Here is a 16,129-nt window from a genome sequence, read left to right on the forward strand (position 1 = left end):
CTCCCTCTCTATCTCCCTCTCTCCCTCCCTCTCTCCCTCCCCCTTCTCTTCCCTTCTCTCTCTGAAAAAGAAGAAAGTCCCAATGTAAATGAGGGAAAAGAAGAGATAACTCAGTGAAGATAGCTAAGTAGTCAATAAGCTATATTAAAGGCACACATCTAATTAGTCATTAAGGAAGTACAAAATAATCCCCTGAATACCTATTAGTATCAATCAAAATGTTTTACCTATATTTATGTTAATGAAGGTATAGAGTAACTTAGTTACCATTGCTCATCAACACTTTAAATAATTCAAGTACTATTTTAAAATATCAACCATACAAATGAGTTACCTTAGGTTTCAGGAATTCCATTCCTAAATATGTAGCCAAGAGAAAGCATGCATCTATACACTAAAAAACATATATTATGCAAAACAACACTGTTTCTATGACTGACAACTAGCAGAAATTCAACCATATATCAACAGTATCTTTATAAGTAAACTCTGAAGGAGTCACATATTTTTGATGATGTATGTTATTCATCCTCAAACTTTAATCTGAATTAAATTTAAATCTGCTATGGTTTAATTTTAAACTTTTGGGTTTCATTTCCACCATTTATGTTTCAGATGATTAGGATGGGATCTGAGAATTGTGTGTCTAGAAAGGTAGTTTGCCTGCTTCTCTTAATGTAATAGAACAAACACATTTATACAAAGAAATCAATTTCACATATGTATTGAGAAAAATGAAAATAAACTTCACAATATTCATAGTTTATAATTACAGGGCAAACAGGCAAAGTTACTTAATGTGAGACCCAAAAAGTTACTGACTAGATAAATGTTTGATGCAACTAAAACTTTGGGGTGCTGACCATAAGTACTTTGAGTTTCATTATATGGTTACTTCCTAAATCTTAAATTCATAAGTAATGAATAAATTCATTACTCATGAAGCTCAATTCTTGGATTTTGTACTATTTTCCTAGATGTTGTATTTGAAAATTTATTAAAATAAAATCATAAATGTATGAATCTATATAATTATAAATCATATATAGTTAATAAAATATCATTTATACATTATGCTAGATTGCCAATAGACTTATAATCTGCCATATGTGATTATTAATACTCATTAATTAATTTATATAATTATGTATAATTGTCACTTCATATAAATTTCAGTCTGTTTTGGTATTATATGAATATCAATTCTTTAAAAGCAGTTGAAAGACAAATGAAAAGATTAAGAATGAGAAACAATCTAAAAGTGACTCAGGCATAGTATACAACATTCTCTTCAAAATATGTATCCAAGTATCTACAAAGACTCCCCCCATAGAGAAGAGAGAAAATGGGGTAACAGTTGTTGAGCCATGAAGTATAAAGTCTGCCTTCCAGCCCTGATTCAGATGAAGAAACTAGTGACTGAACATAAGTTAACAAAATCCCATGGGAAGGATGGGACTACAGAATTGCTGTTTTTTTGCTACATTGTATTTGTTAAATGCATCTGTTAATGATGAAAGATAAGGGGCTTATGTTCCTTTTCAACTTGCATTGCACTTTGATAACTGGAAAAAAATCAAATTCCTGTTTAGGTCAATGACTCAGATCTTGGTGGCTTCACTGCTAATTTTATTGTTTCTTGAACAATTATGGTTACACGATCATTTAAGCATTCTAAGTTAGATAAATCCCTTCTTCCATTGTTACACAAAACCTGGCAAAGATTTTTTTGCTCATTATTTCTCTGTCTCTGGTTGTACTTCTAAATGAAACAATGGTTCATAGAAGTGTAGCTGGGAGATTTTTGCCTCTTATACTAGGAAATCTTGAGAAAATTTGGTCCTTCATATCTGCTTTAAGGATTGAATAGCATATCCTGAAATTAAAACATAAAATGGGGAATTGTGGGAAGCCATGGCTTTGTGCTTGGCTGAGCTGCCTTGAGAGGCCTGTGTCATATGTTTGGCAGGTTAGAGTCTGTGGCTACTGAGGCACAGTGTACTGAATTCTTGAGTTGTTTTCCCTCAGGCAGTGAAGTTTTCAGGCCACTTTGTTTCTCTGTGTGTTCCCTGAGTAGTCAAGGAAGCATGAAAACTTGGCAGGGAAATTGGTCTTTGACATCAATCCTTTGTACCCTGTGTTGCTTGTAGGCATCATTGTATCCTAGCACCACTAACTGTATTGATCCTGGAATTTTCCATTGTATTCTGTCTCTGATAAAGATATAAAAAAAAATCTGATTGCTCTAAAAAAATTGGCACAGCCTCAGTTGTGTTGCAGATCCTGCAATCTGGCCTGATTTAATTCCTTGGCCATATCAGGGTACCTTGACCTTGTATGAACACAATGTCCAGGCTTTCTTTTTATTTCATTTACAGTATGAAAGAACTGAATGAAAAGTTTTGAAATTCTTCCTTGATCTCACTTGTGTGTGTATCTTTGCATTTGTGTGTGTGTGTGTGTGTGTGTGTGTGTGTATGCGTGTGTAAAACAGCAGATGAAGGAGTAAAGGCAATAATTTGACAGACAAAGAGAATGAGGAGTATATGGTTGGCCTTAGAGGGAGGAAATGGAAAGTGACAATGTTGTAATTATATATAAATATTAAAAAACTCAAAATGAACAAAAGAAATGGAAAGACAAAGATTTTATTCACTTGCTACCTTGCAGTCATTTTTCCAGAATGAGGAAGGAAGCAGCTGAACAGGAAGATGAGTTTTCACTAGTCGAGGAGACTGCATATTTTTCAGTATTTCAACACCTACAAACATACACATTAACAAAGGGAATTACACTTTAAGACTCACACAGCTTATTTCCAATTCAGCCTAAGATATTCTAATCATTAATGGCTTAATAAAGTTCTTTTTTTCCTTTTCTTTGTTCTGATATGTTGGCTAAATGGACCAACAGCTTCATATCTTCCTAAAATCTCTGAGGATAAAAATTGTAAAAAGTCATGGTTAAACGGGCTCGTTCATTCTTTGTAAGTATGAGAGCAAAATGATCTCTGCATCTGTCTGTAAAAACATTCCTTGTTTATAACACAAGATGGAGCAGAAAGAGCAGCTTTGAACCAGTCTCCAGGTTTCTCTTCATCCTTCTATTTCATTTACAATATGAAAAAATTGGATAAAAGTCAAATTTCTCTTTCTCATGTTCAAACTCCATGACAGAATTATGACCTAATATCCATTTCTATGTCTTCAAGTTTTTTAAAAAAAATACAAAGAAATGTATTCCCATAATATTTTTCACTATATATATATACACACATGTATATATACATATATACACACACATATATATATATATGTCACATGTAATATGATGCAATAACTAAAGAATAGACTTCCATATATTGAGGGATTTAAGCTAGATCAAGATGTAGATGTTAACTTTGACTAAATGGAACTTAACTAAATTCTGATTTCTCCTTTAGACACTTAGGATTTCATAGTGTTTATTCTTTCTGTATTATTGTTGCTCCTGACTCCTTTGCAATTACTAAGAACACATGTGTATTTATTCCTACAGTGAAAATGAATATTCTGAGAAAATACCATTTGTTTTTCCAGGTATTATAAGCTCCATGAATGGTACTCGGTTGTAGATTGCATCCCTTTTACATTTCTCTGCATCTCCATTGTTATAGATCAAATCCAGTATTTCACTGATCCAAGTTGTCCCTAAGATGAAAATGGAAGAAATTAAATATCTCTGTTGAAAGTAACATGAGAAAGTCAAGAGAGGTAGAGGTGTTTTGTAATATCTGAAACAAACACACAAACAAGCAATGTGTTTTTATGTCCACATCCTTTATCCTACTCCAAAATGGTTTGATTTAAATCAAAATATTCTAAAACTCATTTGAATTGAATCCCCAAGGAGAATACTCAGAGGGAATAGGCAACTTTGATGAAATTATCAGCTCAAATATTTCCTATCAATATTTTTTAAAAAACCATTAGAACTTAGACTTGAAGGGAATATCAGATAAAAATGATCAACATGTAATGAAGTATGAAAAGAGACCATGAAGAACTTTATCCTGCAATGCTACATACAATAGAGTCCATTTGAGCTTAGTACAGTGATTCACTCTGACAAGTATGATAGTTTGTCTCACCAGTCCTTGAAAAACTACGTAAATCATATGAGAACATTGCATATTCAACAGCATATGTTGTTTGATTATCCGGTGAGTGGTGCATTTCTACTGAAAAACTATGATAATTATATCATTATCTACTGATAATGATAACAGAAACAGTAAAATACACTATATTATAACACTTTAATGAATGAAATGATTGTCTACACTTTTTGATGGTTACCAGACACGAGAAATGATAAATATGTATGGCAGTGTTACAACTAAACTCAATAATTTGTTGGATAACTTGGAAAATCAATTAAAATGAAAGTAAATGAGAGAAAGGAGAACAATTGGCCCAAACCACCTCTTTATTTTTATACTAAAGTGTCATACAATATATTTATTCAATTCCTAAGACCTTGTAATCATGTGGGGTTCATTTGATCATGCCAAATCAGAGTATACTAAATTCTAGTTTGTTTGTTTTTTCCCTTAGGAAATTATGTAGAAATATGGAGAAAAGTTGCTATTAGAGTATATATTACTTAGGAAGTTTGACTGATTGTGAGTTCAAGTAAATTCATAGGATACCTGCTGGCATTTCAGAAGTGAATGTGAAGCTATGTAATCTGAGGCAACATTACCCCAGCAAGCCTCAATCCTCCTTAACATGTTAGAAAAATTCAGCCTATGTTGGACAAATAGCTGAAGGCAATCAGGCTTGGGAGTATGGGTTATTATTGTCTAACTGTCTATAGTGAAAAAATTAAAAGTTCTTACCAGATTTGGGATAGGTGGAGATCAAAATGTCATCAGGTCGGGCTTCAAATGACTCCACCTGGGACCATTGCTCAGCAGTGCTCCAAAAGAGAGGGATACCTTGAACATTCACTAACTCCCTCCTGAAGACATCTAGCTTCTTATCCATTTGGAGAGACTATATTTTAATAAAGGATATCATCAATTAACTTTAAAATGTTACTAATTGAATAGTAATATTTCTCAAAGATCAGAGACATGAACTCAGATTAGGTGTGTTATAATCAAGGGAAGAAAATAAATTGAACAAACAGGTAAACATTTATTTTCATCCATACCATTAATACATAGCATATTACTACACCTTATTTGTATATCAATAGCATATGCTAAAGTAAATATTTTCAAGAGGTACAATAAAGTTACAACACTTGTAGGTAGGAGAACACTGTAAAAAATGGGGCTAACAGATCATTCTAAGTCCAAGAATGCCACAGTTCTCCTTACATCAAAAATAAGAGTCTAAATTACAATGCCCTTCCTTTAAGTTTCAAGGTAAACTGGTAAACTGTTTAAATTATTCATGGCAGACTACAAATTAAGAGAAAATGTATATGTGGGGTATGAGCAAGATTTAGAAGAGGAAATTGAGATCATAAGTAAGACACCAGTGAAGATGCCAAATGTATGGGGAAAGGCTAACAAGGCCTCATGCCTACACAAAGAACTACAGGCAACTGAGTCAAACTAAGAGTGAGAGAGGTGGCCCTTCCCTGGGAATATCACACTAATTGTCCAGTGTCAGCTGATCAGCCCTGAAAACATACATACAAGTAACATTATATTGACTTATCTAGTTATCTATCTATCTATCTATCTATCTATCTATCTATCTATCTATCTATAAAACTACTAATGTGCATACAATAACAATTAGTAGAATAAGTGGCCATGAATTTGAAGGACAGCAGGGAGGAATATAAAAGAGGATTTGGAGAGAAGCAAGGGAAGGTAGAATTAAAATAAAATATCAAGAACAAACAACAACAAAAGATAAAAGAAAGAAAATAAGCTTAAAGTTAGGCAATTGAGGATATATTGCACACCTTCTACTAAACTTTGAAACACTCATTATGATGACCCTGTTTCGTTTTTTTCAACAGGACTCTAGATGAAGGCACTTTTCTTTTTTTCTCTTACCTGTTATGCATAAAGGAAGAACTTGAAATCTACTGTTAATAATACCGCAAAATACATCTGCCTCCAATTTAGCATGAGCTGAGGGATTCTATTCTTTCCTCTAAAAATATAGCTTTAAATGTTTAGATAAACTGAAACTTTGTATTACTCTTTTAAGAGAATGCCTAACAATTGTCCAACAAGCAATACCAATATTAAGCTTTAAAAAAGATCCCTAGAAATTAATACTGTGGTAGTTTGAGTATGCTTAGCCCAGGGACTAAGTGGCATTATTAGGAGGAATGGCCTTGTTGGAGTAAGTGTGACCTTATTGGAAGAAGTGTGTCACTGTAGGTATAGGCTTTGAGAGGACAGGGGAGGCCATTGGTGAAGTTACAACCTCAGCTGCAGTTGACAGCCCAGGATAGAAGGGGTCATGCAAAGAAGTTGAGGCTTGGCACCAAGAAGAAAACCTTTGTGAGGCTATTGGTAAAGCCTTCTTGCAGTGAAAGACTCCAGCAAGTTAAAGATGCCAGAACTGTGGGATGATCACCAAGAACAGGAACAGCAATGGAGTGGAGTCAAGTAGAACCTAGAGTGCTACATAGGGGCTACATAGGGCAGAGCTGGAGAAGTGACCCAACCCCTTTGGAGGAGCCCAGAAAATCATGTGTGGATCTTGACACTGGAACAAGAAGCTGTAAAGTTGAAATTGCACTAGATACCCCCAAGATATCAGAGATTTCAGAGCTGTGGGATACCTGCCTAGGAAAGCTGCTTACAGGGAATGGAACCTGCCAAAGGGGAAGAAGTTTGTTGCAGTCAATAAAGATGAAAGGAGTTGGAGATCTGAAGAGTGCTTTCATATCAGACACGGAGAGGCAGAATTTGGAGTTGGTTTGTGGTCTTTGCTTTTGTCCAGTATTTCCTAACTATAAAGTTTTGGAATGGTAATGTGTTGTTGGAGATATGTGATCAGTTTTTTTTTATTTTGATTTTAAAGGGGATTACAGTTAAGTGTTTGGATGACCCTCACAAGAGACTTTCAATTTTTGATACTTAACATTGTTGAGACTGCTATAGACTATGGGAACTTTGGAAGTTGGAATAAACTTATTTTTCATTATACTATGTCTACGTGTGGCTCCCATAGACCCATGTGTTTGAACAAGCCTATGGAGGCCAGAGAGTAAAATGTGTCAGTTTGAATGTGCTTGGCCCAGGGAGTAAGTGGCACTATTACGAGGTGTGGCCTTGTTTAAGTAGGTGTGACTTATTGGAGGAAGTATGCCACTGTGGGGGTGAGCTGTTGAGACCCTCCTTCCTGCTAGCTTCCTGGAAGCCAGTCTTCTGTTTGACATCACAACCAGATGTAGAACTCTCAGCTGCATCTCTAGCACTGTGTCTGCCTGGATGATGCATGCCTCCAGGATGATAAAGGACTGAACAGCTGAACCTGTAGGCCAGCCTCAGTTAAATGTTGTCTCTTATAAAAGTTGCCTTTGTCACGGCATCTCTTCTCAGCAATGGAAACCCAAAGTCATGTACTTGTCAGGAGGATTCAAAGTCAGAAGTCTGAAGTCTGTAGATAAAGTAACTAACCCTCTGTACCTGTGGATTCTATGTAAACACAGTCAATTAACTATGAGTTAGGTTCTTTATAGATAATACCTTCCCTTTATATCATAACAATATAATATAGCAACTATCTGCATAATATATACATGCCAGGCATTGTAAGTAGTATAGACATAATTCAACCGTTCAACAGGATGCAATAAGATAAATTCAAGTATTAGGTCATTATAGAAAGAACCAAAACACCTGGCCAATCTGGGTCTTAGGGTCAAAGAAGCAATTCATTTTGGATATTAAGAGACTTTCACCCAAATTGTGTTTAATAGCCATTATTTTTATCCCCCTAAGCCTTCAAATTCTCTTCAGACCATCCCTCACAGATATCAATGGAATATATTTTTCAAAGAGTATGGTGCAAAGTGGTGAATAATTTATTCCCAATTAAGTATTTTGAGGTGTATTTTATAAAAGATTCAGTTACATTAAACAAATCCAAGTATTAACACAGAAACATAAATTTATGTGTTGGCACCTGGAGACTTTTGTGTTTCACAAGCAATATTATCTTCTCTCCCCACCAACAAAAAAGGAAGGATCTTCCTGGAAAAACAATCACATAGGAAAACATAACAATAGTGATTTGAAAAGTTAATTTCTAATCTGGTTGCTTTCCTATTGATTAATATTTCAATGCCGATAACATTTGATCAATTATCAAGCATCTTTGTGCCCATTTATTCATAGTTTCATTTGACTAAACCTCAGCCTGACAGTTCATTTGCTTGTTATTTCCCAGTTAGTCACAGTTTTCCCAGTGCCCATGAATAGAGTCAAGTATAAACTAAATTAAGGAATAGTTGTGAGGAAGTTATTAGTTGATTTTGTCACTGTGTGAAAATATTACAGTGCACTTACCCAAACTAAGACATCTTCAGTGTACTTGGGAAAGCTAGTGTAGTCACTTTGTGAAAATCAGTCTACATGTTTTCCAAAGAACTGGAGACCAAACTTTCATATGACCCTGCGATACTCCACCTGGACATTTATTCAATGTTCTACTACAGAGATATTTGCACATCCATATTTACTGCTGCTGTAGTCACAATATCTAGTAAATGGAATCAATTTGGGTTTTCCTCAACAGATGAATGCATGAAGAAAATGTGGTACTTATATACCATGAAATATTACTCAGCTATAAAGAAAATATGAAATTTAATGGAAAGGGGATGGAACTGGGCAAAAATGAACTGAGTAATGCCACTTAGGCCTTGAAAGACAAAACTATATGTTCTCTTTCATATACAGACCCTAACTTCAATTAATTTGTCTTAAATATTTAATTTAAAGCACATGAGGAAGCCAAGAAACTAGAAACAATCTTCTTAGAGGCAGGGACACATTAAAGGTAGGAATAATACTAGATAAAAAGTAAAACAAAGGAAAGAGATGTAATACTTGGAGAGTAGAAGCTGAAGCTTGAGTGAGTACTGGAGTATATGGGAAAACAGAGGGTGGAGTCCTGAACTAACCCAAAAGTGGGGCATATGGAAAGCTATATGTAAACATATGATACCACATCATATTTAAAAAATATTTAGAGGGAAATTAAAATATATGTGAACTGAAAAGTGGGGATTCTGTGATTGTAAAGAATGGGAAAAGCAAGGGGTGGTGAGGATTATCTCAAACTAAGAATGTACAGAAAGCCTATTGAGACACGCATAGGAACTTCATTTCAAGATACAACTTTAACAAAAGGAATTGGAACAGATATCTTTTGCATGGTGGACAATGCTGCTCTTAGGAAACAAGTTATTGAATGAAACATTGCAGTGCAAGACACAGGATACCTACCTATAATTTATTGGTTATGTAGGCCTCAGACACCTCCATTCAACCCAGGATTATGCCAATATTCCCTATAGTTTCTCTTGGTATTTTTTTTCTTAACTTTTATTTTCCTATTATATATTCCATCTCAACCACAGTTTCCCCTTCCTCTTTCCCTCCCAGGCCCACCCTAGCCCTAGTTCCCTTCCCAGATCCACTCCTTCATTTCACTTCTGAAAAGGGCAGGCAGGCCTCCCAGGAATATCAACTAATCATAGCATATCATGCTCCAATAAGACTAGGAACCTCCCCTCATATTAAGGCTTGGCAAGACAACCCAGTAGGAGAAAAGGAGTCAACAAAGAAGACAGAAAAGTCAAAGACAATCGTACTCCCACTGTTAGGAGTTTAATAAGAACACAAAGCTACACAACCATAACATGTATGAAGAGCCTAGATCATAAACATGCAAAATCAAAATTCTGTAAAAACATATATAGTGTATTATTCAGTTTATACTAGATTCTTATGTATCAATTCCCACTATTTTATTTTAGCTAAAGAGGAAAATAACAATGAAAAAATTAAGTATTCTTTGGAAATCCTCTGGCAAGAGCTTGCTTTCAACAAATGGCAGACTTTAGTTTAGAGCAAGATAAGTGTAGGTCCTGTAGTGTTAACTATTTTAAATTTGTATTATAAGACTTGGAACACCAAATAATACAAAGTATTACAAGAGAAGCTCCAAGTTATGCCAAGGTTCTAGGCAAAGGAAAAATAAAGATGAAGTGGCATGAATTTTTGTTAAGAATCTGGAGAAGAATAAATGATCTCAAAGGGGTTGATTTTACTCATTGTATTCCACAATAATGAGCTTCACATACATGTATTAAATACACTATATTAAAAAGCATATGAAATAATTTAGAAAATATAAGCCTACCTTACTAATAATTTCTTTAAGTAATATCTTATAGTCTACTTGATTATATAAAAAGTGATATTTCACCTAGAGTAATTTCTGAGTAAATATTGAATTATTATAAGATAGTTTAGGTACTGTTCTTTGGACCTAGTGGAATATCTGTGCTTTGATCAGTATCTGACAGTCTCAGAACACAGAACAAGGTGCTGAGATCACAAAAAGATGTTTTATAATTTTTGGATCTTTCAAATACTATATATAAATTTAAGATTCCATACTTGCAATATCTACACCTTAAAAACTCACAGCCAACATATTTATGGAAGAAATACAACCAAGTTTATCTTACCTTTAAGTCCTGGGAGCTTTAAATGAATTTGCTCAGATGAGGAATCAGAGCCAAAAAGTCCTTAGAAAGATGCTGCCCCTGGGTAGTTCACAACTTACTGTGAGAAAGAGATTCAGTTGTCGTAGGCTCAGAAGTGATGAATAATGTTCACTTCCCTAAGGCCACTTCCCTGTTTACCTATCTGAAAAGGTCCCATGAGTATAACCTCCCCGGGGGATAATTATAAGACCAACACCCCCTTGTTTAGCGCATTGTTAAGAGTTACTCTTAGTCAATTATTAACTGACCAGTAGACTATGGTCTTCCCAACTTACTGGTGAACTGTGTTAAACTGAAAGATATTTTGTGTCATAAACATAAAAGTGAATATCAAACTCATGACAATCAATGCATTGTTCTCTTAGACAGTGCTATATTGGTAGTACATAAATCCTTTCCAGGGTACAAGTATTTAACCTAAGCTAATTATGAGACAACAAATGTAAGTCTGACAGTGACACTGGAAGACCTGAGGAGACAAATGTGTTTGGTTCTTTTACAAACTGATGGTATTATTAGAGCTTCATTTTTCATATTTCTGATCTATATTATTTGTCAAATGGAAATATTAAAAATGATCACTTGAGTGTGTTTTATTCCTAATGTTATGTTCTTAGTAATGCTAATGTTCTTTGAAGAACAGATTACATGTTTTAATAAAGCACAGGGGTAGAAACAAGAAAACAACAAACACTTGATCAGAATATTCTTATATTTCTAGAACATTTTGTCAGAATGTAATTAATTAAAATGTTAGCTAAGTTATAAAAAATTTGAGATAGAATTTGTGAAAGTTAGTTTATGTAAATTTAAAGTAAGACAGTCATTACCCTGACTTATCATATGGAACCTTTAGTGGTTCATCACTGTGACAAAGTGTTTCAAACACACTGGTTTGACATTTGATTTTATATGTAAGAAAAAATCATGTTTCTTCCTACTACACTAAATTTCCATTAGGAAAATGGAGTTATGAAATACTGTGAAATGCCATCCATCCTATTCTACTTATTTTGCCTATTTTCACAAACACAAAATATAATACCAGAGAAGATTCAGAGGAAAAAATGCATTCATATACTTGAAGTCTGTAGGAAATCTAAATTAATATAGTCAGTATAGAAATATATATATATATATATACACATAAATATACCCCAAGGAAGAAAAGTAGCATGTTAAAGAGCTAGCCACATTGATGTGTTTGTTGGTGTCTTATTGTCAGAAAAGATAAAATACAAAATCAACCTAGATGTTAAACATCATTAAACAAAACAAACTGTGTGTACATGCATGTGCATATACAATGGAATGTTATTAAGCTTTACAAAATAATAAAATTCTATCAGTTATAAAAAATGAATAAAACTGAATTGGCTTGAATACAGAATAATTCTAACTAGAGATTAGATGGCTGGTAGTCACAAGCAGTAAAGGACATTTATATGACAGGTGTTGACACACAGAAGAACTAAGTCCAGGTGCTCTGCACCCGAATGGACCTCTACTCCACAGTATTGTATTGCATAATTAATAAAGATCTATAAACCCCAAAGAATAATAAGGAGAGAGAAAATACTATCTCTGTAATTGAATCGGGGCACAAACCATGCAGGTATCAAAATAGCATACTTAGTTTTATTACTATAGATAATAAGTACATATTTCATTAATAATGAAACAATAATTACAAAGTGTTAGCAAAACTGATTGGTATGTTGACACACAGAAGAACTAAGTCCAGGTTTTATACCAATCAATTTATACCAAAATATAAAGGCGAGTGCTAGATGGAAAGTATTATTCTTTTTTAATGTAACCATGGAATCTGTTTGAATATATCTTATTTTCTTTCTTTTTCTATTAAATGCTAACAGTTGAGACAATACCCATATGTAGATATCTGTAGTTCGCCCTTTCAGTTGATGGCATGTTGACAGATACTTTCATTCATGTGTCTATAATTTAAGGGACTCAGTGAATTTCTCAGAGTTGATATGGCTGTGATAAAGCACGAGGACCAAAAGAAACTTAGAAAGAAAATGATTTATTTTTTCCTAGAACTTGTAGTGTATCACCTAACGAAGTCAGAACAGGAACTCAAAGCAGGAACCGGGAGACAGCAACTGAAGCCCAACCTATGGAGAAGTGCTGCTTATTGGCTTACTCATGTCTCGAACAGGGTGCTTTCTTAGAGTGCTCTGTACCACCAGCCCAACAGTGGCCAAAGCTACAATGAGTTGTTATCAAGCAAAGTGCACCCCAGTTGCTCCACAGTCTAATCCACTGGAGACTGTTTTCTTAATAGAGGTTCCTCTTCACAGCTAAGGCTACTTTGTCATGATGACAGAATGAGAAGAACAATAGCAAGGAACCAACCAGGGGAATGGTGTATTCTTTTTTTTGGAGTGTCTCAAGTCGACTTTTAAGTACATGGTAAACATCTTACCACACTTTGGAGCAAAAAAATGATATCCCAAATATTAAAATGAAACAGAATTTTTTTCGATCTCATTTCAATTTTCTTTTTTAACTATATCAGGGAAGCACAGTTTAAGTTTTCATATCTAGATAAAATCTTACAGTCATTACATTGCTGTTCAATAATTAAACGATTTATAAGTAAATATAATTGTCACTTCCATGGTATATATTCATAAAAGCTAGAGAGTTGGTAATCTATTTATAATTACTCACTTGAGGATTATCCAGTTTGAAAAATCTGGAAATTCCAAGCAGCCCAGCCTACTCTGTCTGACGTTTATGTCGGCCTAATTATTCTTCACTTAGTATCCAGTAAGATAAAATGCACGTGCTGTACATAATAAAACTGGTCTTAGATTTCTCAGAGAAACACTTGTGTTTGAAACAGTCTAAAATATTCAGTTTTTGATGGGAAATGAGACCTTGTCATCTTGTTAAAGGCTTCTGAAAGCAACTTAGAAATGACGTTTGAACTTAGTTGCAAAGGCTCTTTCAGAATGATGCATGCCAATTTTTAGAAAACAAGACTAAGTTGCTCTTAGTTTCAAAGAATAAATACATAAATTTACTAACATCACAGGAATAATGGTACTAGGGAAAAGGTTTAGTGGTTTAAAAACAAAACAAAACAAACAGAAAGCAAACAAAAACTTGTTGCTTTTGCACAGGATTCAGGTTCAATGCCCAGCATTCATGTGGCAGCTCACAAAACTTTGTTAGTCTTGGGGATCCAGTGCTCTCTCCTGCCTTCTCTGGCCTCAGGCACACACTCAGGAACAGAATACATGTACAAAAATATCACCATATATATTAAATAAGTGGACTACATATATATATGTATATATATATATATATATATATATATATAATTCACATCTATGTATATATAGTAGGCTCTCATAAAATGAAAGACTTATGAAGATCAAAAAGGAACTGAGTCTTTTAAAAAATTACATAAAGCCTCTTTGGTATTTTGGAATGTAGATTGACAGTATTAAATGACTTTAAAGCAATATCCCAGCTTGATGTTACATTGTAGATGCAGTGATTTTTAACTTCATAGCTAATACATGCTGATAGCTGACATATTACAGTTCATGAAAGATAAAAATGTAATTTCAGACAATTATTAGAACACTGACTTCAAATTTTAACTATACAAATTTTCATATAGCCAAGAAAAATAGTTGTGCCCTTATTTGAGAAATAGTAATTATGAGGCATTTACCCACAGACAAAAATTTATGATTATTAACCAAAAATATCCATTGACTTAATATACTGGTTTTACTTTCTCATATTTTTGCTTTATAGTACATTTAAACCCTTACATTTAAAACATTCCCATGGCTACTGTAAGTAGGGCAGCACACATCTCTTAAATCTGCCAGAAAGGTTTGCTCTGTGTAAACTCGTTACCAAGGTGCTTCGATATTAAAGTGAATCCAAGGAGAAAGAAATGAATAGGAAGAATAGTGAATAAATCCTTACAGGGACAGCAACAGGGAGGGGCACTTAAAAATCTTTTATGAGTATCTTTTAGAAAATAAGACATATCTGAAACTCAAAAACAATCACCATATTAGTCTTTTACTCTATGACACTATGTATGCAAAATATACCAAAAACAAAAACAAAATCTTCCAGAAAGCAGCATGAAGCAGCTCTCAGTGGCAAATGCTCTTGACTAGTACTGGCACCGCTTCTCACTGTAGAGAGTTCTGAGAATGATACAGAAGCCAGATTGTTTTGGTTAATCTTGCCTAGCTCTTGTTTTCCTGCTTCCAACCACAACTCACGGGGCTCAGCCTACTAGTGCCCTACATATGGATATTCCCCTGGAATGAACAGAATTACTGAAAAGATGAAAACTAATACATTTTAATATTACTTTAATCTGTACAAACCTAAAATTTAGTAGAGAAGACTACTTCAACAGAACTTTAATTATTAAAATTAACCTTTTGTCTTTACAGATAGAAAATCTAGAACCAGAATTTCCAAATGTTTTCTTATCTCGTAGTAAAAAAAATATAAAAGAATATTTCAGGTTTCAGTCTCTTGTTTCTCAGTTGAATGTTGTGTTGTCCAAACAACAGACATCATAAATTACTTACCACCAAGCCCTTCTTAATAAGAACAGGAGGTCTAGACTGTTTCTACAGAAGGTAATTAATGGAAGCCTTGTTCTCTGAGTTGTTTTGAGCAGTGGAGCCTGAACACTAATGACTGGCTTAAAGCAGTTTACTACGCTGTACAAAGCTGGTTGCTGTTTTAAGTTTGAAAGGCTCAAGAGACGGTGCTGTGGATGTCTGCTATAATAGCAGGTAAGACAAAATGAATAAAAGAATACATCTGTTCTGAACTTACTGCTCTGAAAGAGTTGAGATCGACAAGAAAGCCCTTTGTCTTCACTCTGGTAGCTCCTGCTTTCAGCTGGAAAAGAAAAACAGAACATGGATGCTTCTTCACTGCTCTCTGCAAAGGCAAGAACGTGCTCCCTGTGAAGAAGAAAGGGCAAAGGAAGTACAGCCAAGAAAATGCAGGGCAAAGTCTACTCCTTAAGTGGTGCTGTACCATTGCAAGACAAGCTTGAATATTTACCACCACTGAATCCCCTGTAAATGTAATAACATCTATTTCTAAATAATATCAGCCTGAGAGCCTTTTAATTTTTCACATGATCAAAATACCACCAGCTATGGACTTCCTGATTTCTATACCTTAGTTTCATGTCTGATTGCTGATGTCACTAAATAAATTGAAACTAAAGTCTCCCATTTTCTTATATATGAGATTATAACTAATTTTTGTTATCCTCCTACATGAATATTGCAAGCATATATATTATATGGTATAGGTGAAAGCAGTTTTCTTTCCTTCC

The 16,129-nt window shown here is 34.3% G+C and overlaps 1 protein-coding gene across 2 annotated transcripts in view; it reads right to left on the minus strand.

The window, feature by feature from the left end:
• LOC116070589 (sulfotransferase 1 family member D1) overlaps positions 1–15,767 on the minus strand; it is a 22,984-nt gene extending 7,217 nt beyond the window's left edge. The window contains exons 1-4 of one of the 2 annotated variants that reach the window (XM_031342029.1): positions 10,723–10,938; positions 4,880–5,036; positions 3,564–3,689; positions 2,664–2,761 (exon numbers count right to left, since the gene is read on the minus strand). In XM_031342029.1, coding sequence (XP_031197889.1) covers positions 2,664–2,761; positions 3,564–3,689; positions 4,880–5,027 — 372 coding nt within the window. In that variant the 5' untranslated portion in view covers positions 5,028–5,036; positions 10,723–10,938. Of the gene's footprint in view, positions 1–2,663; positions 2,762–3,563; positions 3,690–4,879; positions 5,037–10,722; positions 10,939–15,615 lie in introns of those variants that run through there. The other variant, XM_031342030.1, reaches the window with a different exon arrangement.
• Between the last annotated feature and the right edge of the window lie 362 nt (positions 15,768–16,129).

The sequence above is a fragment of the Mastomys coucha genome, unplaced genomic scaffold, assembly GCF_008632895.1.
Source record: "Mastomys coucha isolate ucsf_1 unplaced genomic scaffold, UCSF_Mcou_1 pScaffold22, whole genome shotgun sequence".
Taxonomy (NCBI): domain Eukaryota; kingdom Metazoa; phylum Chordata; class Mammalia; order Rodentia; family Muridae; genus Mastomys; species Mastomys coucha.